General features: G+C 43.8%; 1 protein-coding gene and 1 long non-coding RNA gene across 9 annotated transcripts in view; one reads left to right on the forward strand and one right to left on the reverse strand.

The window, feature by feature from the left end:
- IL12RB2 (interleukin 12 receptor subunit beta 2) overlaps window positions 1–27921 on the reverse strand; it is a 96791-nt gene that overhangs the window by 37287 nt on the left and 31583 nt on the right. For all 8 annotated transcript variants that reach the window (XM_070078291.1, XM_070078293.1, XM_070078290.1 and 5 more), the window contains 2 exons: window positions 17819–17898; window positions 4516–4735 (listed from right to left, as the gene is read on the reverse strand). In XM_070078291.1, the coding sequence (XP_069934392.1) occupies window positions 4516–4735; window positions 17819–17898 (300 nt within the window). The remainder of the gene's footprint in view (window positions 1–4515; window positions 4736–17818; window positions 17899–27921) is intronic.
- On the forward strand, window positions 520–4086 carry LOC138850633 (uncharacterized). The gene is made up of 2 exons (XR_011390667.1): window positions 520–920; window positions 3157–4086. It is a non-coding gene; the product is annotated as an uncharacterized lncRNA (long non-coding RNA).

Here is a 27921-nt window from a genome sequence, read left to right on the forward strand (position 1 = left end):
ATGCTTCTACGGCAGGCACTACTCTTCATGAGGGGGCAGAGCTGTTACTCTTTTTTGTAACTGCCCAGCCCATGGGGTGAGTGGCAGAGAAAATGCTCAAGGGCGAGCCAGTTCACAGGCACTCTGCTCCCAAGCTAGCTTCCAGGGCTTCCTTGGACTTTCCTGTCCCACCGTAGAGCTGCTTGGGCAATGGTCACACCAGGCGAACATGGACTAGGAATACAAGAGTACAACCAGAAAACACTTGCTTGGTCTTCCCCTTCCCGTCATTATTTCCCATTAGTGGAGTTAAGCGATTCCTGTCTTCTCTCTCTTCAGTGCTGGGTTTGGAGGTGAGAGCCTGCATCCTGTGCGTCGCCATCTCATCAGGACCTGGAATTCCCCAGAAGTCTTCATTTACGTTGGTTTTTGATATCCTGATTATGTCATGGCTTTGTGTGTGTGTTTTTTTTTGTTTGTTTGTTTGTTTTTTTTTTTTTTTTTTTTGAAAATGAAACATTCATTCAGTGCATACGAATATTTATTCAGCACTGTGGTTGCAAGATCCTTTTCTGGTGTTGGGATAAAATAGTCAAAGAACTTTTCTAAGCACTGTTCTCCCTGGAATTAGCTAAACAAATCAACTTGGCATTGCCCCCAAGGCCTTCAGCCTGTGACTCACCACAATCGCCAGAAGCCAGCCTTGAATTTCCTCCCTCGTGAAGTCTGCCAGGGCATGTTCGCCCCCTTCGGAGCTGCTGACAGCTCACTTTCTCGCTTCACAGCTACTCCTTCAGCCCCAGTCCCTCAGCTTCCCGCCTCCATGTTGACTGCGAGCTTCTGTACGAAGTCCATGAGGCGTTTGGAAAAAGTGTCCACCTGAGAGACAGGTGGCCTGGCTCTCCCATGAAGCTCTGCACCAAATGGATGCGTGACACTGGGTAAGTTACTTCACTCCCGTGACTCAGCCTCTGACATCTGTGTGGGCCTATTTATGACTGCGCTGGTGTATGTCTCTTCCTGTAGTTTCAAAAATTCTTGAGCATAGAACCTTTGAAATATTAAGTAGATTTTACTTGTTGATGAATGGTTAGCACACATTCAATTTTCAGAACCATAAGCCAACAAAATCATTCTTGTGCCTCGGGATATACAATGGTGTGGTAAGTGTCTTTTGTAATAAATCTGTCTCTAGTTTCTCAAAGTCAACATAAATAATGTGGGAGGCATGGCTTTTTGCATTCTAGAAGGAAAGATGCACGTGTGAATGGCGTCAACTAAGACTGAAGGAGGGAAGGCACAGCGTCACGTTCTTCTTACAGCTCGTTCAAGGACAGAGGTTGTCAAGGCCAGGGTCACACAATCTGCCAGTTTGTCCTCCAGGCCACTCTGCGATGCCCTACTCCCTGTATTGGACGATTCAGGTGCAGTTTTAGGAGAGACAGTAGTGCCCTGAGAGCCCTACATTGCCAGGACCCCCTTTGCCATAGCTCAGTTCTAAAGATTTATGCGTGTCCTGCTTGGGCTCCCTGCTGTGCTGTGCAGGGACCCCATCCTTACTTCCAATGGAGTGATGTGCAGCTGTCCATTCTCACAGGGCCAAGCGTTCCTCTTTCCTCTTTGTATCACTGGACCCCAGTATCTCCTACCTGCCCAGGGGCTTCATTCCATTTGCCGCTCTTCCTCCTTTGCCTTTATTCTCCACTCTCGGTTCTTCTTTTTCAATCTGAATGCCTGCCAATCTCTCCTTTTAAACAAACCCTCATACATGCACATCTGCACTCCCTCATCTGGCCATGCCCCTTTGCCTCCTCACCCTCGGTACACATGGTGCCTCCTCCTCAGCCCACGACTTGGCTTTTCTCTGTTCCTGGAGGACCTCTAACCTCATGTGTATAAAACTGTAGCACAGTTTACTTGTTTATACACCTGTCCTTCTCATGTGATTTGAGGATCTCAATTACTCTTTTTACCTATGGCTGGATTCCAATTGTCTTACCTAGTATATGCTTAATAAAAGACTGTTGAATGAATAAAGTAGAGGCAAACTCTAAAATGATGAGTGTGTCGCTTGGAGAAGTTGTTACCAAATCTCAGTAAGGAATCTGGAATGGGACCACGAAGTTCACAAGATTCTACTACCCCAAACCCACTCTGCAGTGAGGCTTGAAGAAGTGAGGTATTCTGATACATTACATTTTTAAAACAACAGGATACAGCCATAGAATTCACTGTAAAAACCACATATGTAGTTCTGATCTATTAAAGAAAATGTTTTAAATATGAAAAGCAAAAAGGAAAAAAATTACCTGATTCAGAGGTGACCTCTATTAATATTTCCATGAGTATACTATTGGACTTTTTTTTTTTTACTATGTAATGCATATGTACTCATGAAATTGTACATGAGCGTTTAAAATGGCAACACTCCATGTATATTCTTGAAAGCCTACTTTGTGCATATGTGCATCCTTCCATGACAATAAAGATAATCGTCACTTCAATGCTGGCACAGGATTAAGGCAGGTGAAAGTCCACTCTCTGTTATTGCATTTATCTCATTTATGGTGTTTCACCATTTCAAGCAACTTTTCAACAAACATTCTCTATATACAATTTTCAGCACTTATCATTTTCTGAGGATATAGTTCTAGTGGTAAAAATTTTTTGTTGAAAGACATGTTCATATTTAAAGTGTGCTACATATTGCCAAACTGCTCTCAGAAAGTTGTACCTATCTATATCCCCAGCACCTTCAAGGTGCCCCCTGCCCCTTCCCTAGCATGAGGTTTGCTAATTCTACTGACTTTGTCATTCTGATCTGGTTTCTCACGTTTTTTCAAAATTTGCTAGTTAGGCTAAACTTCTTTTCATATCTTTATTGATCTTATTATACTTCCGTTTTGAGTTTCCTGTTCATATCCTTTGGTTTCTTACATATTTGAAAAAGTTAAATAGATTATAGATATGTATAGACATTAACTTTCTTTGGTCCAAACTTTGTGATAGGTAGTATATATCTTATTATATTATTATGTATAATTTATATTATATGTATATTTATATATAAAATCTTACTTGAGTTTTAAAGCTTTACTTATGGTGTTTAAAAAATTGTAGTTTATTATGCATAAAGTTGACATGTTTTTTCACAATTAATCCATTCTTTCCTTCAAGTTTTCTACCTCAGCTCTCTTTTCTCCATGAAGCAGAGGTTGCCAGTTGCCTACCAAATACCTTCTTCTCATTTTCCTTAACAAGAAAATGTTGCTGCCTGAAGCAACTCCTTTGCAGCTGGGGTGGCCAGTGAGGCCCAGGGAAAGTGTCACCACGAGACCTTGGGCAAAGCTCCATGAGAGTGAGGAGCGAGTTTTCCTTTCATCCTTCCTTTCTGCTGTCCAGAGGAAGTAACTAGAGCTCTGGCAGCCATCTTGGACCAATTCCACTGCAAGGATGAGAGCCAAGTGTGGCAGAGGAAGCAGAGAGAGACAGCCTGGAGTCTTGAGGAAGTCACAAAGCTATCACACCAGCCCTGGCTGTCTACTTCTGAACTTTTACAAGAGAGAATCAATTAGCCACTGCAGTCAAGCCTTTGAGAAGAGCAATTTTTACTCCTCAGAGCAATTCCTAACTCATATACTACCTCAAGGATGCATCAGCGTTTACTTGTATTTTATTCTGGTCATTTTCATCTACTACATATCTCTATGGTCTCAGATATATGACTGAAAAGATACATAACCAATATTTAACAGTGTAAATAAAATAACAGTGTTTTCATAGAAACATCTTTACGTTGTTACTACATCCACATGTAGACAAAATTGTCTCACTGAATTTTAGGGAAGAATCTAATTTAAGAGCTTTAGTCTATTTTTTTTGAAGGTAGGCCAACGATCTTGACATGGAATTCTTCTGCAATGCAGATCTTAAGAAATGGCATTTGTAACATTTTCTTGGCAAGTCACAGGCTTTTATCTTGAGAAGTTAATTTTTAGAGCATGTGACTATAAAACATGAGATTTTACATCCAGTAGGAAGTTTTTCAATGAATATTACTGAATATGTAACTAAATTTGTATAATAAAGAGCTGTAGTATAGCAAAATTTTACTAGAGTTCCGTTATAGTTAGAATTTGATTTTAACATCATTGGTTTTAAAATATGTTTTGACTGTAAGTGTAAAATGTTTTTCTAAAACTTAATATATATAACTCTTGCTTCTGTAAAAGTTATATACTAGTGTTCAATTTAATGTAGCTAGTATTTTCTTAACTAATACTTATTAAGTATATATTTAACCTCACAAGAACCTGCAAGGTAGATAAAATCATCTCTATTTCAAGAGAGGAGGAAATTGAAGCTCAGAGGTGTTGATTCACTTATCCAAGGCCACTCAATGGCTTCTTCAAGCTGTTGATTCCAAAGTCTAACCTCCTGATGGCTCATGCCAGGCCCTGGGCCAGGCCTGCAGGAGATAAGCCATCAGGAAGACATGGTCTCTGCAGTCAGTATTAAAAAAAAGTTGGCACTTACCTGCCCCGCACAGGTCTGTTATGTTAATACTAGTTGGCAGGGAACTGCCTTTTGAGTTGGCTGCAGATACAGCTGCAGCCCAATATCCAGTTCTGGGAATGACCCAGGTCCAGGAGGTGTGTCTTGTGAGGTTCTGTAGTGTAGTTTTCCTTCCTGCCATCTCCCACAAGGTCACTCGATAGTGGAGGATTTTCCCTCTTGCCTCTGATATACTCAGATTCTGCAACAAAACACATTGACCTAATGTTTAATCTCAGACAAGATAGCTGGATGCTCTGTGCCTGGACCCCAGGCTTGTGCTACAGGCGGCCACATCTGAGCGACCTTTTTATTTACATCGTCTCCTCTCCACCCCCACTCCACACTGCGAATTAGAAAAAAGGACCACAGTTAACATATTTTAAAGATAATTCTCCAAAACATATTGATTTTCCTTACTAGTAGTAGACTTACCAATGGTAGACAACCTGATTATGAACCATGGAACAAGTGTGGGATTGGAACTCGGAAGACCTGGATCTGAACTGCAGCTCTGCCAATCCCACAGACCCAGTACAAGGCATTCAGCACCTGAGTCCCCATTTCTAAATTCGTGAAACACACATGCATGCGTATGACTTTTATATAGAAAGCGCGGTGCTGTTCAAGACATCAGTGCAAGATTTTCAAGAGCTAAACTAGTAAAATCTATACTTAGTGTACTGAATTAGCCATCTGTGCTAGGAAACTAAGACGCTGTTCATAAATGTGTGACTAACAAGTTTTGGAACGGCAAAAATTCCAATTGAGATCATTTGGGAGCAATCCCAGAAAGCAAGCAGAAAAGTAATTATTTGTATTGTAGCCCTCTTTGGACAAGGATCATAGGAAACAGAAGCAGAGAGAATGGCAAGTTGTCACGTCCAGCACTGGCAGTGCCCATCCTTGCCTACTGCAGGGAGATGAAGGCTTGGTTCCCCAGACTTGGCAAGACTAATCCTTCCATGGGTGGGCAGGGCTTCCAGCTGCCTTTGCTGAAAGCCACACCTTAGGATCAGCCAGTGCCCCTTGATCTGGTTCCTTGTTCACCAGTCTTCTAACAGTTTGGTTTCCTATATAGTTATCTGATAGGACAGGCTGGGCTGTCATGAACACTTGATTCATGAAAAATTTGTGTTTTTCACTTTAAGTGATTAAATCGGCCTTCTGATGATAATCTGGCTTCTGAAACAATTAGCATACTGGGAGAGAATGTTCCAATTTGCTGATTCAAGCCTGCTGGTTGGCCCAACAGCTGCATTTCTCACTGTAAATTAATCCACAAGCATCCAGCTTTTTATATTTCCATTTCTGGGAGCTTGATTAATGCAGATCCATTCTAAGGATCCTTCTGGAGCCACAAGGCCCAAGACTGGATCTTAAACTATGGTCAATGCCCCAGGTGAATGTCATGTTTCTTGGCAACCCTTTTGGGTGAACATTCAGTCTCTTCTTAAAGTTATCATTTCAAATATCCATCACAGCTGATCTCATGGGCCTGTCATGTGGATTAAAATAAGCAAGTGCTTTCTAAAGTATGGTGTTCTAAACTGTTATTAATAAATGGCCTTTGCCAGAGGAGAAAAACAGGCTAAATGAAAGCCAGTGCTAGCAAAGACCATTCCTCAGCTCCCTCTCACTCCATTCTTCTCTGGAGGTCCAGAGGTAGGACTTCGCCCACTCCTACTCCATGCTCCCCCACCCCAAGGCACTCCCCAGGAGTTAACTGACCTCGAGAAACTCCCTATTCCTGCCAGGGACCCAAGAGGCTTTAGTCCCACTCTAGCAACCGAGGAATCAGAGCTATAATAGGAAAAAAGCACCTTGCAAACCACCTTTATTTTCTCTCACTCTCTTTCATAGACACTCCAGAAATCTTAGTCTAATTATAACGTGCTAAAAATAGGGGGAACATGTCACCTTGGATCCAATGACCTTGCATGGTGACTGCTGTGAATCCAATTGATCACAGTGATCTATTACATAGAGGTGTGGACCAAGAGAGTAGTGGAGGGCCTGGTCCCAGACCCTTGCATTTTGTTCTCCAAATCCCATATTTTAGGGTTGAAAAGATCAGTGAAGAGGTGAGGATTGGGTGGAAGTAGTTCAACAAGCATCCTGTGGATTATGCTCATACCAAATGTCAAGTTCAATTATTAGGATAAAGATTAGCTTCTCTCACGTAATTAATCTTAATCAAATTGGAAAATGGGCCTAACTTATTCAACAGGCTCCATGGAACAAAAAAATTCAATAAGCCAGCAGGAAAACAGGTATTTAGCCAGATGGGTACTTAGTCTTCTAAAGCAACTGAAAACAGCATCATTAGTTTGGTTTAAAAAAATAGCAAAATAAAATGTGCAAATAGTATACATAGCCCACCACTCTTGGATTATGCCAGTTCCTATAGGAATACAATATCATCATGGAACCACCAAACTGAAGGGATGCTATAGATTCACAATTAATTCAACATTTTATTTTACAAATGGGGAAACTGGGGTCCAGAGTGGTTTTTGCTCAAAGGATTAGATGGAGAAGAATAGAACTCAGAGCTCTCAACATCTAGGTCACTGTGCCCTCCAGTACCATGCACTGCTCCTTATACCTCGAAGCCTGAGACGATGAACTGGTAGACATGGACAGCCATGTTTCAGAGCTCGAATCCCCAGTCACCCTTGCACACAAGTTGCAAAGCACCTTCTCTAGCTGTGGTGTATTCTGGCACTCAGCATCAACAGTGGGCATGAATTCAGCAATTTGGGGAAGATGGGGACCTATAATTCATTTTTCCCCCAAAGCCAGCAGGCTCTGAGTCACAAGGAGGCAAGCTGTGAACCTAAAAAAACTGCAGACCCAAGAAGCCAGTTGACTCTTCTCGGATAAACCTATTTATACTCCAGGCTGGGTATATGGGTGGTGATAAAGAAAAGACCGACATTTATTGGGCTTTACCATGAATCAGGAGTTCTACATCTATAAGCACATTCAGCCTGCCTCATTTTTCCCCCCAGGATTTTCAATCTTTAATAGCCTTGAATTCTATATTTGCTATAACCTTGTTTGTGGATGCCCAATATTTAGGAAAGACACAACAAGTGACAGGTTAGCACTCCCTTTCCTTCTGATCCAGAGCTCCATACCTATATTATTTCAATCATTAGAAACAACATGGGCCTGCGCCGCAGCTCACTAGGCTAATCCTCCGCCTTGCAGCGTCGGCACCCAGGGTTCTAGTCCCGGTCGGGGCACCGGATTCTGTCCCGGTTGCCCCTCTTCCAGGCCAGCTCTCTGCTGTGGCCAGGGAGTGCAGTGGAGGATGGCCCAAGTACTTGGGCCCTGCACCCCATGGGAGACCAGGAGAGGCACCTGGCTCCTGCCATCGGATCAGCGCGGCGGCCATTGGAGGGTGAACCAACGGCAAAGGAAGACCTTTCTCTCTGTCTCTCTCTCTCACTGTCCACTCTGCCTGTCAAAAAATAAAAAATAATAATAATAAAAAAAAGAAACAACACTATTTGGCTCCATTTTCTTAAGGGTTTGCATAAGGGACTTCAATACCTTGATTGGTAATGTTGTCTTCCATTGTCATAGGAAACAGAATGAAGGTCCAGTAATGACCATGTCTGATGATTAAAATAAGATGACATAAATGAAGTCAGCTATACATCTTATCATTTTGATGAGGGTGCTGAACCTTGAAGTTAAGGAACTGCCTCAAGTAGTCCTTACAGAAAAGTAATGTGAGGTTTTAGAGCGCCCTCTGGTGGATATGAGCGAGGGCCTGCCTAACCAAATGGGTTGTCTTGTACATCCAGGAGTGTCTACACAAGTTCTTGTACACTCTCTGGCAGTGCTGATTGGGCCTCAGGCCAGTGTTCCCACTGTCATTGTCACCCTCTCCTATCAGTAAGAGTAGGCTAAGAAGAAAAATCTAATTGAATCTTTCCTTCAGTTTTTTTTTTCTGCTGTGTTTTGTAGGAATTTTTAATTTTTAAAAAAGATTTATTTATTTATTTGAAAGTCAGAGTTACACAGCATAAAGAGGAGAGGCAGAGAGAGAGAAGAGAGAGAGAGAGGTCTTCCATCCGATGGTCCACTCCTCAAATGACTGCAACAGCCAGAGTTGGGCCAGAGCTGACCTGATCTGAAACCAGGAGCCAGGAGCTTTCTCCTGGTCTTCCATGTGGGTGCAGGGGTCCAAGGACTTGGGCCATCTTCCAGTGCTTTCCAGGCCATAGCAGAGAGCTGGATCGGAGGTGGAGAAGCCAGAACTTGAACCAGCGCCCATATGGGATGCTGGCACCGCAGGTAGATCGTAAGTGGAGCAGCTAGGACTCGAATCGGCGCTTCAGGCCAGGGTGTTAACCCACTGTGCCACAGAGCCAGCCCCAGGAATTTTTAATTCCTAATTATTTATTTGAGAGGCAGTAAGGCAGAGAGAGAAAGAGAGAGAGAGAGAGAGAGAGAGAGAGAGAGAGAGAGAAATTCTACCTGCTGGTTCACTCCTCAAACGCAATTACTTGAGCCGTTGCTGCTGCCTCCCAGGATCTGCAGTGGCAGTAGGCAGGAGTCAGAAGCTGGAGCAGGGAATTGAACCCAAGTACTCCAGTGTAGGAGGCAAGCAGCTTAACCACTAGGCTTGGGGCCAGTGCTATGGCATAGTGGTAGTGGTTAAGCTGCCACCTCCAGTGCCAGCATCCCATAGGGGCACTGGTTTGAGACCCAGCTGCTCCACTTCCAATCTAGCTCTCTGCTGTGGCCTGGGAAAGCAGTAGAAGATGGCCCAAGTCCTTGGGCCCCTGCACCCACGTGGGAGACCTGGAAGTAGCTCCTGGCTCCTGGCTTCGGATCGGCACAGCTCCAGCTGTTGCGGTCAGTTGGAGAGTGAACCAGCAGATGGAAGACCTCTCTCTCTCTGCCTCTCCTTCTCTCTCTATGTAACTCTGACTTTCAAATAAATAAATAAATCTTAAAAAAAATTTAAACACTGGGCTAACTGCCTGTTTCTGGGGGAAGTTACTTAAAGTTTATATGGAAAACCTTTCTGCCTTAAGTTTGCCTGGGAAAGGAAGAGTGAGCAACTCCCTCAATAAGCCTGTGGTAGGACTTCCGCCTCAAAAGGCTTTCAGTGCCACAGATAACTCCATGACTGTAATCAATAGCAGAAAAAAAAAAAAAAACCCTGACACATTTCAGAACACAATTCACATTTTTTGAAATTAAAAATCTCTTGGAGAGGTATCTCCGTGAATAGATAATTTCTTGCTAAGACGTAAAACCATACTGTGCTTGCCATACAGTAACGCTTTCTTCTGAACCTCCCTTGATTCCAATAATAAAGACCACTGCAGAGCTCAGTGTGCACCACAGAAGAGAGCCTATAATCAAGGCTCCTTGGAAATCCGGGGAATCCGAGCTGAGCACTTAGTATCACAACTCTTTGTGGGTTCTCCTTAGAATGCTCCTGACTTCAGTTCTCCCATCAGGGCAGATCCTTTGTGTTCTTGTCCCACCATATAGCAGCTCTGTGAGCTTGCGCAAGTTATTTTGCCTCAAATTTCTTACCTGTAAAACAAAGCTAACCCCGTGACAGTGCCGGCTTATTGGAGCGTTCACTGAGCTCTAGGACGGGGACCGGTTCAGAGTGCTCGGCTCGACCTGTGTTAGGACTCTTGGTGAGCTCCCTGTGATCCTTGTGATCGCCTCTTTCCCTGTCGTACTTGCTCTTCCCACAATCTGGAGGGCAGGGCCACCTTGATTCTTGGTTTAAACCCAGCTCCATGTGAAAGTTTCACCAAAGCTACTCCGTTGGTTACAACGCACATATAAATTGTGAGTTTAAGCCCGAGGACCTTGATTTCAAAACTCACGAATGCCTTCAGCAATATCCCAATCCAAAGTGAAGAAGAGGTAACTCAAAAGACAGGCCTTGGAGCCAGCATTGTGGTGTAGCAGGCTAAAGCACTGATTGCAATGGTGGCATCCCACATAGGAGTTTGAGTCTCCAGGTGTCCATTTCCCACCCAGCGTCCTGCTAATGGGACTGGGAGGCAGTGGAAGATGGCCCAAGTACTTGGCCCCTGCCACCTACGTGGGAGACCAGGATGGAGTTCCTGGCTCCTGGCTCCTGGCCCAGACCTGCTGTTGCAGTCATCTGGGGAGTGAACCAGCAGATGGAAGATTCCTCTCTCTCTCTCTCTCTCTCTCTCTCTCTCTCTATCTCTGTTTCTCCCTCTGTCTCTCTGCCTTTCAAATAAATAAGTGAATAAACCTTAAAAAAGGGGGGGGGGGACACACCTGGAAGTTTAAAAAGCCAGTCTATTGAAGTTTCCTATCTTTGGATCTATCTTCCCACTATCCTGTGAGCTCATTGTAGCATCCTTAGTGTAATGTGCAATGTTTGCTCTGTAACAAGTGCCTGGGAAAGCACTTGGGCCATCCTACACCTGTGTGGGAGACCCAGAAGAAACAAACTCCTGGCTCCTGGCTTTGGATTGACCCAGCTCTGGCTGTTGCGGCCATTTAGGGAGTGAAACAGCGGATGGAAGACCTCTCTCTCTTCTCTCTCTCTGTAACTCTACCTCTCAAGTAAATAAATAATTTTTTTAAAAAAGAATGTGCTGAAAAAAAAAAAAAAAAAGAATACACAGCCAGTAGTAGTGAAGCTGAAAATCCAACCCAGATAGCAGGCTCTATCTACAGGGTCAATTCTTAACAGCTGGACCAGCTGGACACACCCTAGGTGGTCTCCTACACTAAATGGATCCAATTGGCAGCAAAAATGATTTCTAGCATGTTTTACAGCTATAAAACAGAAAAATAAGGGAAACTTTGGTGAGAGCTAAACTTTAGCTTCCCTCTCTTCTTCTGTTCATTCACTGCTACCTACTCCCTTATTTTTCTCACTGGCTGCATTCTGCTCTCCAACCAAATTCTTTGAAGATGCTGTGCCAGCCTGTGATGGGGCCAGGATCAGGAAGGAGATGGAGCTGTACACTGCAACAAAACTCCCGAAACTGCCATCTGCTGCTTTCGTGTTTAAATATTGATTCTGGGCCTGGATACCACCTGTAATTATAAAAGGGCTTCAGGTGCCTGGCAGCCAATCCTTCCAAGGGATTTACAATATATCTTTGCCCTACATCAACATAAATTAGGTTACAAATCACTTTTTATGAAGCCTCTTCCATAGAAGCGGCTACAGCATTCATCCCTTCAGCGCAGTGTGATAGAGGCTGGAATATTCGTCATGTGACAGAGAAACTCAAGGAGAGAGAGACAGAGCAGGGTGCTGGGTCAGCTGTCCCAGGTCACATCCTCTCTCTGAGGCTGGGCTGCAAACTGATGGACAGAGCTGCTGTCCTCTTTCTTCTCACCTTCTGTGGTTCCAGGATAGTTGTTTATCAAGATGAATGATCTCGTTCAACAAATGCATAAATATACACCAAGTCTTTCCCCCACTTTAGAAATTACGATTTTTCTTAACTCTTTGTACTGCTTGTCGGAGCCCCACAGCTGTGCTGTCCAACACGGGTGGAAGCCACCAGCTGTGGCAAGGCAGGCAGCCCTCCACGGAGGCCAGTTGGAGCAAGACGCACTGCTGTCTGAATGGCGAACTCCCAACCCCTGAACCGCACTGGGTTTTGAAGACTTGGGAGAAAAAACAAGGAGGTAAAATACCTTGATAACTTTAAATGTCGATGACATGCTGAAATGATCATATTCTGGATGTACTAAGTTAAATGAAACATATTGCTAAAATGAATTTCACCTGATTTTAGTTTTTAAAATATCACTATGAAGAAATGAAAAGCTTTCGCCTTTGTGGCTCACATTATAAATCTATGGGCCGAAGCTTCATTCTAGTGGTTCTTTCCATGCCAAAGCCACAGTCTCCAGGGGGTCTCCTGACAAATGCTCTCCCTCCCTTGTTGTGACCTTAGCCACGAACTCACATGCATTAACACACATATTCACATACATACACACATATGTCACATATCACCCACATATGAGAAGTCTTCAAAACAGCTCATGAAGACTATGTATTTTGAAAAACCTGTGCGTAGATTTCAAATTTTTTTTTGCACCAAAATAAACTTATCCTTTAATTCCATTTTCCATGAACTTTTTGAACTACCCTTTTATGTACACTCCTGCACACACATGTGCACACACATACACACACTCGCCCTCCACAACAGGGGCTGCACCTGTTCAGCCCTGTTTACTCTCTTCTAATATAAACATTCTACAAAACTGAAGGCCATTGCCCACTTCCCCAGATGAAAGCTGCCACTTGGTTCACAGGCTGGTGGGGTTTTCCTGGGGCTTCCTCTGGTGCCACGGCCTGAAATTCCCCTCTTCATTCAAGGGGTGGCCCTTACATTTGGTTTCCCAGCGTTGCTCACAGGGAAAAACCTCACCACATGCACATGGCTGCTCCCTTCCCCCACTGAGCTATGACTTGGGCTCCACCACAAAGCGTTTCCCTTCTGGTGTGACATTTACATGAGCCCCTTGTGCCCTGTCACCATCCTGTTGAGTCTGCAGACTGTCTGAGGGTGGAGGAGGGATCCCCAGTCTGAGGATGAAATGGAGCTTTCTGGGGGGATTCAAACAGAAGAGGCAGTGACTCTCCCCACCCCCAGAAGCAGGGCCATCTCATCTGAGAGCCCCTTGTTGCAAATGACCTCTTTCAACGTCAGTTTCCGTGTGTGGAAAATGATGGGGACGAGGGGAACTATGTGATGGTTGATTCCCTGTGGCTCCAGAGGTCTGTGGTTTGCGCTCCAAAGCGGGACTGCTCATCTCAGTAACTCTGGTCAGTGTCTGTATCCCCATCTCCATGTGAGTGGTCTGAAGACGTCCAGGATTTGACAGAAAATGACTTGGTCCTGCAAAACTGGGGGCTGTTTCCTCACCCTGGGGGTCCTTAGGCTGGTTTGGAAGTTGCCCTGTGAAAACCAGCCACTGTCACCAAGTGATAGAAGCTTCTAGGATTTACCTCTTTGATTTCTTCTACAAGCCAGTTCCAGTCCAAGGCATTCTGCTTGGGCCCACAGTTCTGGCTACACAAAATGAAAGATTTTCTCATCACAAGAGAGATCCACTCACAGCACAGGCTGTCGGGGTTCTGGCAGAGGCACCTGTCTATCACCGCTGAGTAGGGGCCGTGCTTACAAGGAGAGGAAAGGGTAGACTAGAAGGACGCTGAAGTTCTTTCAAGTTCCAAGACCTCATCTGAGAGCCTAAACTTAGTGAGAACAGGAACAAGTTCAAGAGCAGCAGAGAAGAATCCGTACGTGTACGTTTGCTAAGCTTCGCCTCTGGCTAACAAACACTGATTTGACTTGACTCTCATACTGGTGTCAGAGTCCCTTACTAACACCAGGTAGAAACTGTCTGTGGTACAGTGAGGATTGTATCAGCATGTCCTGGGCATGTTGCTTTCAACACGAGAATAAAAAATAAGGACACAGTACCATTTAATTTCATCTGGTGGCCCCTTGATTTTCACATTTGTGTCTTGTCATTAGTGGCCCACACAATGGTCTTATCAGTGCTGCAGAGAGCAGTATTGTCCCTCTCGTTCTACTGAGGGAAACCGTGAGTACAGAGGGGTGAGACAGGACTAAGACATCTGTCAGATCACCATGGAGAGGATGTTTTGGGGGCAGGAAACTTGATGGTAGGGAGGATTTTGGTTTTAACCAAACTAAGTCGAGAAAATGAAAACCAGTAGCTAAGAACTGGGCTGGTTTTTTTTGTAGTATTCCCAGATTAGTGCTATTCTGAGTGCCCTGCTTTGAGAATAGGCTTTATTTTAAAATAAAATTTGAGCTGCAGTGTTAGTTTCTTTTTTTTAAAATTTTTAACTTTTATTTAATAAATATAAATTTCCAAAGTACAACTTTTGGATTATAGCAGCTTCCCCCTCCCCCCCATAACCACCTTCCCACCCACAAGCATCCCATCTCCCACTCACTATCCCATCCCATTCTTCATTAAAATTCATTTTCAATTATCTTTTTTTTTTTTTTTTTGACAGGCAGAGTGGACAGTGAGAGAGAGAGACAGAGAGAAAGGTCTTCCTTTGCCGTTGGTTCACCCTCCAATGGCCGCCGCTGCAGCCGGCGCACCGCGCTGATCTGATGGCAGGAGCCAGGTACTTATCCTGGTTTCCCATGGGGTGCAGGGCCCAAGCACCTGGGCCATCCTCCACTGCACTCCCGGGCCACAGCAGAGAGCTGGCCTGGAAGAGGGGCAACTGGGACAGAATCCGGCGCCCCGACCGGGACTAGAACCCAGTGTGCCGGCGCTGCAAGGTGGAGGATTAGCCTATTGAGCCACGGCGCCGGCCCAATTATCTTTATATACAGAAGATCAACTTAGTATATACTAAGTAAAGATTTCAACAGTTTGCACCCACACAGAAACACAAAGTATAAAGTACTGATTGAGTACTAGTTATACTGTTAATTCACATAGTACAACACATTAAGGACAGAGTCCTACATAGGGAGTAAGTGCACATATGACTCTTGTTGTTGATTTAACAATGGACACTTATTTATGATGTCAGTAATCACCCAAGGCTCTTGTCATGAGCTGCCAAGGCTATGGAAGCTTCTTGAGTTCGCCAACTCCAATCTTATTTAGACAAGACCACAGTCAAAGTGGAAGTTCTCTCCTCCATTCAGAGAAAGGTACCTCCTTCTTTGATGGCCTGTTCTTTCCGCTGGGATCTCACTATCAGAGATCTTTCATTTAGGTCATTTTTTTTTTTTTTTTTTGCCAGTGTCTTGGCTTTCCATGCCTGTGAAACTCTCATGGGCTCTTCAGCTAGATCCGAATGCCTTAAGGGCTGATGCTGAGGCCAGAGTGCTGTTTAGGACATCTGCCTTTCGATGAGTCTGCTGTGTATCCTGCTTCCCATGTTAGATCATTCTCTCCTTTTTAATTCTATCAGTTAGTATTAGCAGACACTAGTCTTGTTTATGTGATTCCTTTGACACTTGATCCTATCATTATGATCAATTATGAACTGAAACTGATCACTTTGACTAGTGAGATGGCATTGGTACAGCTGCAGTGTTAGCTTCCAAACAAAGTGCTTGATTCAGCTAGCTATTTATAGTAGTTTCCTTTTATATGAGATATTTTGGGGGGGGGGAGAGAAAGAGAGAGGGAGAAAGAGAGAAAGCAAGGGCTCATTTCTTAAAATTGAAGAAGACTATAATTATTAAAATCCATCATGGTAAAACCATCAGAAAATGTTATATTCATTGGGTTCATAATTCCCAAAATTGTTCATTTACCTCTAACTGGAAGAGATGTAGTGAAAGAGGTATGAGTATTGAGAAATAAAGAGGAACACAGCTCACAGGAAATCCCTTCACATAAGCTTACAAATTAGTAGCTCAATTCAAAGAGCATTTTCTTTCAACAACCATGAGTCATGATGTAGCAGAAAAAGTTGTGAATGGTGGGGGTGGGGCAGTGTTGTGGTGCAGCCACTACCTATGACTCTGGCCTCCAATTTCAGGGTGCTGATTCAAGTCCTGGCTTCTCCACTTCAAACCCAGCTTCCTGCTAATTTTCTCTGGAAGGCAGCAGAATATGGCTCAAGTGCTTGGGCCCCTGCCACCCGCGTGGGAGATTCTGATGGAGTTCCAGGCTTCAGGCCTCAGTCTGGCCTAGCCTCAGCTGTGGCAGCCATTTGGGGAGTGAACAAGCGGAAGGAAGACCTCTCCTTCCTCTTTTTCCTTGTTCTTTCTGTCACTCTGTCAAATAATAAAACCTTTTTTTTTTTTTTAATTCCAGATCTGCACTTAGTAGCTGGATGACCTTGAACAAGGACTTCCTTTCTCTGACAGTTGGCTTTCTTATCTGTCAATTGGGGATACCTGTGTCTCCTTCATAAGGTTTTTGTTGGTGATTACATGAAATGGCAATGCCAGCTTTCAGCACTTGGTGGAATTTTTACATTCTATAATAATGTTCAGCCTCATGGTTTACTTCTGAGCCAGGCTCCTTCCTACTCCTGTTTATATCCTTTCTCACCATTACTAGTATTCCTAAGGTGGGGTAGCTATTTTTTTCCTGCTCTCTCCCTTTTCAGGGACTACAGGAAATCCATTTCCAATACCCCACACTCACAGTTTTCTCATCTTTTTTTTTTTCTTTTCCCCAAAGAGTGAAAAGGTAAGGTGGCATAGTCACTGCTGGGCAAATGATTTAGAAGACAGAGGAGCGGCCAGTTCTGGGATGTAGTAGGTTAAGTCTGCCTGCAGTGCTGGCATCCTATATGGGCACCAGTTTGAGTCCTGGCTGATCCACTTTCAATCCAGCTCCTTGATAATGGCCTGGGAAAGCAGTGGAGGATGCCCAAGTCCTTGGGTCCCTGAACCCATTTGGGAGACCTGGAAGAAGCTCCTGGCTCTTGGCTTTGGATTGGCCTAGCTCTGGCCATTATGGTCATTTGGGGAGTGAATCAGTGGACAGAAGACCCCTCCCTCTGTCTCTCCCTCTGTCTATAACTCTGCCTCTCAAATAAATAAATAAATAAATCTTAAAAAAAAAAAAAGAAGAAGAGAGAGGGATGGAAAGAGAGGGAAACTTAAGAGTTCGAAGAGACCTGGTATTTGGGGTCAGAGGGTGGGGAAATCAGAGATGAGAAGGGACCACGACTGGACAGGAAGTAGCATGGAGGAAAGAACTCAGCCAGAGCTCTCCTCCTTCTCTGGGAAAGGTTAATGACACTGTATCATGTACCATGAATCAGTTTGAGAAAAACCACTGAAGCATCATATCAAAGCCACTACGGATGTTCTGCCTTGAAACTCGTCATTCAAATGTGTAATTCCTTGAGTTTTTTTTTTCCCCTTGGGTTTTTTTTTTTTTAAAGGCAGAGTGTACCTGGCTTTAAAAATTTTTTTTAATTTATTTTAATTTTATTTGAGAGGGGGAGAGAGAGAGAGAAGAGAGAGAGAGATCCCACCCACTGGTTCACTCCCAAATGCCCACAGTGGACAAGGCTGGGCCAGGCTAAAGTTGGGAGCTGAGAACTCAATCCAGGTTTTTCACATGAGCAACAGGGACCCAAGTACTAGAGCTGTCACCTGCTACCTTCTAAGTGCACATTAGTAAAATCTGGAGTCAAGAACAGACTCAAAACTTGAACCCAGGCACTCTGACATGGCATCCCAACAAGTAGTTTAACCATGAGGACAAATGCCCACTCTGTCCCTTGAGTTTTAAGTTGAAACTGAAAACTTACCTTCCAGAAAAGAGAAATGTGTTGTCTGTTGTAGTCCACATGCTGCTTTATGTACCAGACATCTAATGTTCCAACAGGCTCTGTTTTGAAAAGGAAAAAAAAAATCCCATATTTTCACATATATGTATACAATAGAAAACCTTTACAAGTCAACTGGTCATTCAATAAATGATTCCTGTAGAGTAGGATTATAGGATAACTTCAATTTTGTGTCCCAGTATTTTTTTTTTTTTTTTTTTGCTTATCACTGAACATTTGGCCTCATAGTTGGAAAAAACAAAGGTTCCCTTAACAATAATTTTAAAAAATTATAAGGAGAAAATTTATTTTCTTACTTTTAAAATCCATATTAATAAAAAACTCAAAACAAGTGTGTATGGTTATTTTTATTGAAATGCAGAAAAACTCTCAATAGAAAAGTGAAGATGTACATCATAAGAAAAAAACATTCTGGTCTTGTAAAAATAGAGAACACAAAGGACAAACCTTGTATTTGCCTTTGTTTCTGAACTTATGTGAGAGTGTAAACATTTACTTTTGGATCATTAGACAAAGACCTACTTGAAAGAAGGCCTATCTCATTTACCTGGATATTACTCATATGTAGCATAGTGTTTAGAATGTAACAGACTACCAGTAGGTGTTAAATGATGAATTGACAAATGGGCAATCAGGCAATGTTATTTGATGCTGAAACACAGGCTGACCTGATAGAAGAAATAACCACCAATCAATAAGACAGTGGCCAAATATGGCTTCATTTAACTTGACAAAGTCTTCCAAACATATTTGAGAAGAAACTGAATAATCAATTCCCCTGTGTGTGTGTGTGTGTGTGTGTGTGAAGTAGTTTTGTCTCCTCTACTACCAAGTAACTTAGATTTGTTTTGATTCATAGCCAGGAGTGGAATCAATAGAACCAACCCCTGAAAATAGGCTTCAGTTAAGCCAACTTGACTTCCTTGACAATGAAACTGAGAGTGTGTTTCAGGTAAAGCTGCACAGTCGTTTCTTCTTCTCCATTTAACCAGATGGGAAATTTCTGGAATTAAGTCGCACCACATGGCTAATAGAAGACAAACAGCCAGGGAGAGGGGAAGAGTGAAAGGGAAAGGAAGGGTGCACATGTCCCAGCACAAACGGCAGATCCTGTGTGGCCCATTCACAGTCGTACCTCATGTCCTCCGTACACCCTGGACATAGCTTGAACGCAATCCCAACATGTGAGCTCTAGGGCATGGCATCCACAGCCAAAGCTTGGCTCTGTGACCATTTTTTTTTAAGTTTTATTATTTACTCATTTATTTATTTTACTTACTTGAAAGTGTATGCCCAGGGTTTAGGGCTCAGGACAAGATTTGGATACCGATAGGTCAGAAAACAACTCAGAGTCCTTTGTGAGTTTACATCTCCTTTACTCACAATGGTGCAGTAAGAAATGCACAAGGAACAGCCACTAGCCTCCAACAGTGATGGGGTCACAGGGGATACCCTCTTTTGTGTCTGCTGAGGCAGTTGGACACACACACACAGACATCTATATATATCCACACATATAGCCACACACCCACATACAGCTGCATACGCGTGTCCACATGCATCCACAAGCATCTGCATCCACCAACAGCCACAACTAGCCATGACCTCCAGTTGCTTAAATGGACTTACAGACCACAGTGGCCTGGGGCTAGTTATATAACAGCCTGGGCTAGCAGGTGGGCCTGTTGGTTACCATGACATCAGTTGTCATATAGGCCCATAGATAAGGGGGCAAGGGCAAAAGTTGTGGGAATTTGATAATTTCACCTTCTCAAATTCATCTTCTCAGCAAAAGACAGAAAAACAGAAACAGACAGACAGGAACCAGTGCTGTGGCACAGTGGGTAAGCTGCTGCCAGTGATGCCAGCATCCCATATGAGTACTGGCTTGGATCTCTGCTGCTTCACTTCCAATTCAGCTCCATGCTAATATGCCTGAGAAAGCAAAGATGGCTCAAGTGCTTGGGCTCCTGCTACACACGTGGAGATCCAGATGGAGTAGCAGGCTCCTGCCTTCAGCTTGGCCCAGCAGAGTCCATTGTAACCATTTGGAGAGTGAACCAAGGGATGGAGGCCCTTTCTCTCTCTCTCTCTCTCTCTCTCTCTCTCTATCTTTCTCTCTCTCCCCCGCCACCCTGCCCCTCTCTGTAACTCTGCCTTTTAAATAAGTGAATATTTATAAAGAAAGAGACACAAATTGTACAACTGTCCACAATAGCCAAGGTTGGGGCCAGGTTGAGGCTGGGAGCTGGGAACTCAACCCAGGTCTCCCATATGATTGGCAAAAACCCAAGTACTTGAGACATCACCTGCTGCCTTCTAGGGTGCACATTAGCAGGAAGCTGGAATTGGGAGTTGAGCTGGACCCTGAGCCCAGGCACTCTGATAGAGGGTATGGGTGTCCCAAATAGTGTCTTTTTTTTTTCTGGATACAAACTGCAGTTTATTAAGGCTCCAGAGTGAGAACTGGCACTTGTTCTGGGCAGGGGCAGGGGTGTCAGAGGAACCCAAAGGAGCTGGGCCCCAACAGGTTGGAGGGACCACCCCCAACCCCCCATCCCCCAGTAAATAAAGTCTCAGCTCCATCTCAGGATGCTGGCACAGGACAGAAAGCCTTCACTGAGAACCCAAGGCTACCACCTCCTTCATATTTCTCCCCACATTGGACCTGGCCACAGGTCAGTGACAAACAGGGCCTCTGGTCCTATTGCTCAAATAGTGTCTTACCGCTAGGTCAAATCCCGGCCTCCTGGTTCTACGATCTTGAACAAGCATGATCATGTCCTTCAGCCAGTTTCCACATTTATAAAATAAGGATAATAATTCTAAACATCATAACACCATATGGAATCCACGTGAGAATTTAAATGAAGAACACGGACATGCAGCAAAGTACTCAGCAACCTTAGCTGTTGTTTTCTTCACTTGGAAACTGAAATGCTTAGAGGTTCAAAATCTTGTTCAAGGTCCCAGAACTAATCATTGGGGAAGCCAGGCTTTGAACACAGATCTATTTTATCCATGTCCTTTGGTCTTGGTTCTGCAGCACACAATGGCCTGGCTCTAAGAAAGCTTGTCATTTCTACATAATGCTCCCATCCCCTACTAGGTGGGCCTTTGTCCTTGCTATTCTCTTCTTTGTCACTTCCTCTTCCCACATCTCTCACCCTCTTCTATCTCCCAAACATCCACTTAAAAATGATTTAGTTATTTATTTTGAAAGTCAGAGTTACAGAGAAAGAGGGAGGGAGGGAGGAAGGGAGGGAGGGAGAGTGAGAGAGAACTTCATCTGCAGGTTCATTTTCCAAATGGCTGCATGGCCAGTATTGGGCCAGGCCACAGCCAGGAGCCAGGAGCTTCATCTGGGTCTCCCAAGTAGTTTGCTGCTTTCCCAAGCCATTAACATGGAGCTGGATTGTAAGTGTAAGGTGGGACATGAACCAGTGACCATATGGGATGCCAGCATCAAAGGTGGTAGCTTTATGTGCTACGCCCCAACCTCTCCCTGCCCCATCCCCAACATCCTCTTTTCATTCCTAAGCTTTTCCCTTCCCTTCTCTTCCCATCAGTAGTAGTATTTACCCTTGCAATGAGGACTAAGGGGTAAGCAATTATGACACAAAATATTCCGAAAATGTTCCTGATTTTCTAGGATGATAAAGAATGACCCAGGAATCAAGCCCAGCGCTTCTGTCTGCTAACCCAGATGCAAAAAGGAAAATAGGACAGGAAACATAAGGAAAGGATACCTGACATTAGCTCACCACCTACTAAGCACCAGGCACTGTTTGCATACTTTATGAACATTATCTCATACAATCCTTACACAACATAACGTGTCTATCTGATAGCACTTGCTTCACAGAAAAGGAGAGGGAGGCTGACAAAGGTTAGATGACTGACAAAAGACCTAGAGCTGGTAAATGGTCAAGCTGAGAGCTGAGCTCAGGTCTTGCTTTCTCCAAAGACATTGCTCTCCCCATTATAATTCACTATATTGAGCAAAGATCTGAACACTCCATGAACTAGATAATGCACAGCCACTGACTACATAATCAGGATTTGGAAATTTGAGTGTACTCAGGGTAGTCTAAAAGTCACAAGATTTATTCCATAGCAGTCAATGTCTTCAGTTAATTACACTTTGATAAGAGATTGAAAAGGAACACTCATTGCCTCATTGCAGATCTGCAACCTTACAGATTATTACAAACCTCAGAATCAAATTTTAGAATCATCCTCTCTTCACAGGATAAATTGCAAGTGAAACTGAAATTTTAATGGCCCACCTGCGGTACATGCCTCTCTGGGAGAGAAATCATTAGTTGGATCTGTGTGAGTTTCAAAGTGTAAAATTTCATGACCAGGGTGTCAAATCACTGCTGCTTAAATCAACATCATCTTTGAAACCAATTGTCACAAAATCACTTAAAGTTCTAACCTCAGTGTTATCGAACAAAAGATGGGTAAAACTATTACACGCAAGTGAGAAAAAGCAAGTCAAAGGCCTATGTACTCAACCGATTTCAAAACAAGTGGGCACAAATGACCAAAAATATAAATGTGAGACATGAAAGTCAGTTTTCCTGAGATGAAACTATCTCCTGGGCGTGTAGGGTGGGAAGAATCACCGTGTTCCTCAAGTTGTATTTACGAAATGTGTAAGTTTACATACCTTAAATAAAAGGCTTCTGGGGGAAAAAAAAGAAACCATCTCCTATATAAAGGGAAAAATTGTAGAACTGACACAAAAGAAGGCCACCAATATGAAAAGCAAAAAAGGAGATCTTAAATTAAGCAGGAGATTTGCCTAACTGACCTAAATGACCTTGATGGTTCTTTTTGATTCAAGGAGTCTTCAAAAGTTTCATGGAAAAGGTATATCATAAATAAAATGCAAGATTTAAAATTTTTGCATCAAAATAAATTTCTCTTTTAATGTCATTTTTTCCAGACTTCTGGAAGTACCCTCCTTATGTCATAAGCAAAGGAGAGCCAATCCGTGCGTTGCTTCTGAGATTAGCATCGTTAGCTAAAGCCCAGGCAAGTGCAGGGGGCCCAGACATGAGTCTCAATGTGGAGAGCAACAGCTCTCCAGAGATTCTAGCAGGCAGTGAGGAGACTGGAGCGATTTACAAGAAGCATGAAACTGGGAATTTAACAAACAGTAAATACGGAAAAGGCCTGTCTTGAGAAGTTTTAGGTCATGTACTAGATGGAACATCCTGGCCCAAGTCACACTCAGATAGAGACAAAGGAACACCTTGGTACTTCAATAACCACCTTTTGGCCATCGAGTTTCAAGTAACTTGATTCAAATAGGTCTTACAAAGAGCCCCGCTAGCAAACAGGTTTTCAGAGGCAAGCCCATGCCTGTGGAGGTGGGCTATGCCTCCTGATGAAGTTCTACACAGACCTCCCCAGTCTCTCCTCCTCTCTGAATAGTGACTTTTTTTTTAATTTATTTTTTTTTTGACAGGCAGAGTGGACAGTGAGAGAGAGAGAGACAGAGAAAGGTCTTCCTTTTGCCGTTGGTTCACTCTCCAATGGTCGCCGCGGCTGGCGTGCTACGGCCAGCGCACCGCGCTGATCTGAAGGCAGGAGCCAAGTACTTCTCCTGGTCTCCCATGGGGTGCAGGGCCCAAGCACCTGGGCCATCCTCCACTGAACTCCCTGGCCACAGCAGAGAGCTGGCCTGGAAGAGGGAGGGGCAACCGGGACAGAATCCGGCGCCCCGACCGGGACTAGAACCCGGTGTGCCGGCGCCGCAAGGTGGAGGATTAGCCTAGTGAGCCGTGGCGCCGGCCCTGAATAGTGACTTTTAGCACCTGGTTCACGCTGCTTTCCCGCTTCCTTCCTGTCATTATTCTCAGTTGTTCATCATCCACATGAGTGCTGTTCCCAGTGGCTGGTACTGGCAGTCCTTCCACCTGGCCACTTCCAGTGATCTGTTTCTCTCAACTGGTAGTTTTGCTTTAGACTTCACCGAGCAAAAGGAAGCAATCCGACAGGAATTCCCTCATCTGGCTCCAAATATAAAGCAATTATGAGGAGATTGCAATGTTAACTACCTTGATTTGATCAGTACCCCTTATATATAGGTATTGACATATCACATTGCACTCCATAAATGGCTAACATGTACAATCACTACATGCTCATTAAATTTTAAAAAGTGTTTGCAGAGGTGGAAACACCACTGTGAAAACTTTCAGACTTTCCTAACAATTCCTTAGTGTCCCTACTGCTATTTTTTTAAAAGATTTATTTATTTATTTTAAAGTCAAAGTTACACACAAGAGAGAAGGAGAGGCAGAGAGAGAAAGAGAGAGAGGTCTTCCATCCGCTGGTTCACTCCCCAGTTGGCCTCAACGGCCGGAGCTGCGCCAATCTGAAACCAGGAGCCAGGAGTTTCTTCCAGGTCTCCTACATGGGTGCAGGGGCCCAAGGAGTTAGGCCATCTTCTACTGCTTTCCCAGGCCTTAGCAGAGAGCTGGATTGGAAGTGGAGCAGCCGGGTCTCAAACCAGTGCCCCTATGGGGTGCTGGCACTGGAGGCGGTAGCTTTAACCACTATGCCACAGCGTCCGGCCCCCTACTGCTATTAAATGGATGTCACATTCCTACCTCTGTCACAGTGCAACCTCTTCACTAGAGTTCTGCACTTCATTCATTCTTGCTTCAACAAAGATCTACGTCCAACCATTATTCCCACATTCTCATATCATTAATTTCTCCCTCTCTGCTGGAACCTTATCATTCCCTTGAAAATATACTGCATTATCTCTGATCCTAAAAAAAAGTTTCTTAATGCCATATCTTATTCTAGCCTGTGCCCTATGTCTCTGCTTTCCTTCATGAAACTTCTTGAAACTAATTGTGCGTCACCTCACATCCATTATTAAATTTTTAATTTTTTTTAAAATTTATTTATTTGGAAGGCAGAGTTACAAAGAGAGAGAGAGAGAGAGAGAGTCTTCTATCTGCTGGTTCACTCCCCAAATGGCCAGGCCAATGCCAGAAGTCTGGAACTCCAGCTGGGTCTCCCTCATGGGTGACAGGGGCCCAAGCAATTGGGTATCTTCATCTGGTTCCCTAGGTGTATTAGCAGGGAGCTGGATTGAAAGTGAAGCAGCTGGGACTTGAATTGGTGCCCATATTGGATTCTGGCATCACAGGCAGTGGCTTATTCTACTGGACCAAAATGTTGGTCTCCACATTCCTTTTTTTAAAAGATTTATTTATTTATTTGAAAGTCACAGTTACAAAGAGAGAGAGGAAGAGATAGATCTTCCATCCACTGGTTCACTCCCCAGATGGCCATAATGGCCAGGGCTGGGTTAGACTGAAGCCAGGAGCTGGAGCTTCATAAGGTCTCCCACATGGGTATCAGGGGCCCAAACACTTGGGGCATCCTCGACTGCTTTTCCCCAGCTTTGCCAGCTATGCCACCACACTGTCCCTCACATCCCCAAATTCACTTGCAACCTATTCTAGCTGTGATTCCCCAGCTCTTTACTGACACAGCTCCTAATTGTCCATGTTGCCAATCTAATGGTCCCTTCTCTGTTACTTCACTGCACTTCTCAGCGGCATTTGAGACAGATAAGTACTTCCCTCATCTTTTTTATTTTTTTTAAGAAATACAAATTTTAACATCTGGATCATAAGCAAAGACGTTGTTTTTTGTGAGAAGCAGGGATGTTTCATCCATACTAGTCTCAGTGGAGCCCGCATTTGGGGCAACACTTGAGCCCACAGCCCATGTTGGACTGCACAAATTTGAGTCCTGGCTCCACTCTCCATTCTCACTTCCTACTATTGCAGACCCTGGGAGGCAGCAAATGAAGGCTCAAGTACTTGGGCACCCACCACCCACATGGGAAACCCAGATGGAGATCTGGCTCCCTGCTTTGGCCTGGCTCACTCCTGGATGTTGCAAGTATTTGAGGAGTGAATCAGTACATGGGAGATCTCTTTCTCTCTCTCTCTGCCTTTCAAATAAGTAAATAAATACTTTTGAAAAGAGGCAGAATATTTTAAAAATACATTAAATCAATGAAGACATTGTGTCTGAGTACTGACAGGAAAAGAATGGAATTGTAGGTTACCTCCTCTAGGAACTTTCCCCTGAGCTTCCAAAATAGACAACCAGCACTTGAGTCTGAGGTCTGACTGCTTACCATTGTGTCCCATTGTGGCATAGTTTCTGATACACATACAGTCCTCACGGATCATCCAAAAACATACTTCTAAGTATTTTTCATTAGAAGGATTTACGGAAAAACATTTCTTCCTTTTGGGGTAATCACCATCTTGCCAAACAGCAGTGCCCACACATTTACTTGTTCCTGGGTAAGTGTTGGGCTCAGAGGAGAAGAAAAGAAGAAGAAAGGGGGATGGACTGGAATTGGATCTCAAATCCAACATTTCCCCCCTAATGAAAACACTTTCTGGTGAATCTCTTCAGAAAGTATGGAATCTTTCATTTTCATTTTGTGAAGTTTTAAGTAAAAACATATAAGTATCATGCCTTTTGAGTTTAGTTACTTAAAGGATCACAAACTATGGTTCATGGGCCAAATCTAGCCTGCTGCCTATTTTTATATGATCTGTGAGCCCATAATGGTTTTTACACCTTATTTTTTATTTCATTAAAACTTTTTTTGATTAATATGTAATACTTACACACTTTAATGGGGCATAGTATAAATTTGTACAGATGCATACAGAATAAGCTGATCAAACCAGGCAATCAGCATTGGTCTTTCTAACTTTAAATAGCTAAAAGAACAGAAGAATTTTTTTTAGTGAAAATTGTATAAAATTTAAATTTTTATTGGCACACAGTTATGCCCATGTGTTATGTGCTGTCTATGACTGATCGGACATGACAGCAGCTAATATTAATAATTGTGAGAAGGCCGGTGCTGTGGCTCAATAGGCTAATCCTCCGCCTTCAGTGCCAGCACACCGGGTTCTAGTCCCGGTCGGGGCGCCGGATTCTGTCCCAGTTGCCCCTCTTCCAGGCCAGCTCTCTGCTGTGGCCAGGGAGTGCAGTGGAAGATGGCCCAAGTCCTTGGGTCCTGCACCCGCATGGGAGACCAGGAGAAGCACCTGGCTCCTGGCTTCGGATCAGTGCGGTGCGCCCGCCGAGTGCACCTGCTGCGGCGGCCATTGGAGGGTGAACCAACGGCAAAGGAAGACCTTTTTCTCTCTGTCTCTCTCTCACTGTCCACTCTGTCTGTCAAAAAAAAAATAGTTGTGAGAGATTGTTTGGTCTGAAAAGCTGAAAATGTTTACTACCTGGACTGTAGAGTAATGTTTGCCAGCTCCTAAGCTACACAGTTATAAGGCCCTTGCTATCTAAGATAGTAACATAACTTTCAGTATTTAATAGTCACACCTACCCTATCTTGGCAGTATTTTAAAATGAATACATTTCCTAGTCTCTCGGTGTATACAGGGGCAGTTGCAGCTGGTTTCTCTGCACATCCTCTCCCTTGGGCACTGCTCACCCCTCACCTGTGCCACCACCATGATGGGACAGGGAATCTCCTTTACCTCCCTGGGTCATGGACACACATGTACTTCCTTTTCAAGTCAACTGTCCAAAGCAAAGTTGAACCAGACCAAAGCATGTCAATATGACTGTAAAAAATGGCGAGTGGGCAGCACAAACATATTGAGAAGTTACCTCTAAGGAAGGGATTTGGTTGTCTTCCTCTTGGCTTCTCTGCCTGGGTGTTCTAGAAAGAAGTAATCACTTTCTCTGACAGCTGGGTGTTTCCTCAGACACCTTGAGGCCTAAATTCAAGAATGGTTTTCCACTAGAAGGAAAATAGGGTTGCTTGCTTCCTGTTACCAGGCATGCCTTTGATGGGTACTTTAATCTGGGTAATCTGGGAACTGTCTTAACTACATGCTGTCTTCCCTCCTGCTCTTTACCAAGTGTTTTTTTTTTTTTTTTTTTAAGATTTATTTATTTAGTTGAAAGTCAGTTACACACAGAGAGAAGGAGAGGCAGAGAGAGAGAGAGAGAGAGAGAGGTCTTATATTTTCTGG

This window comes from Oryctolagus cuniculus, chromosome 7, assembly GCF_964237555.1.
Source record: "Oryctolagus cuniculus chromosome 7, mOryCun1.1, whole genome shotgun sequence".
NCBI lineage: Eukaryota > Metazoa > Chordata > Mammalia > Lagomorpha > Leporidae > Oryctolagus > Oryctolagus cuniculus.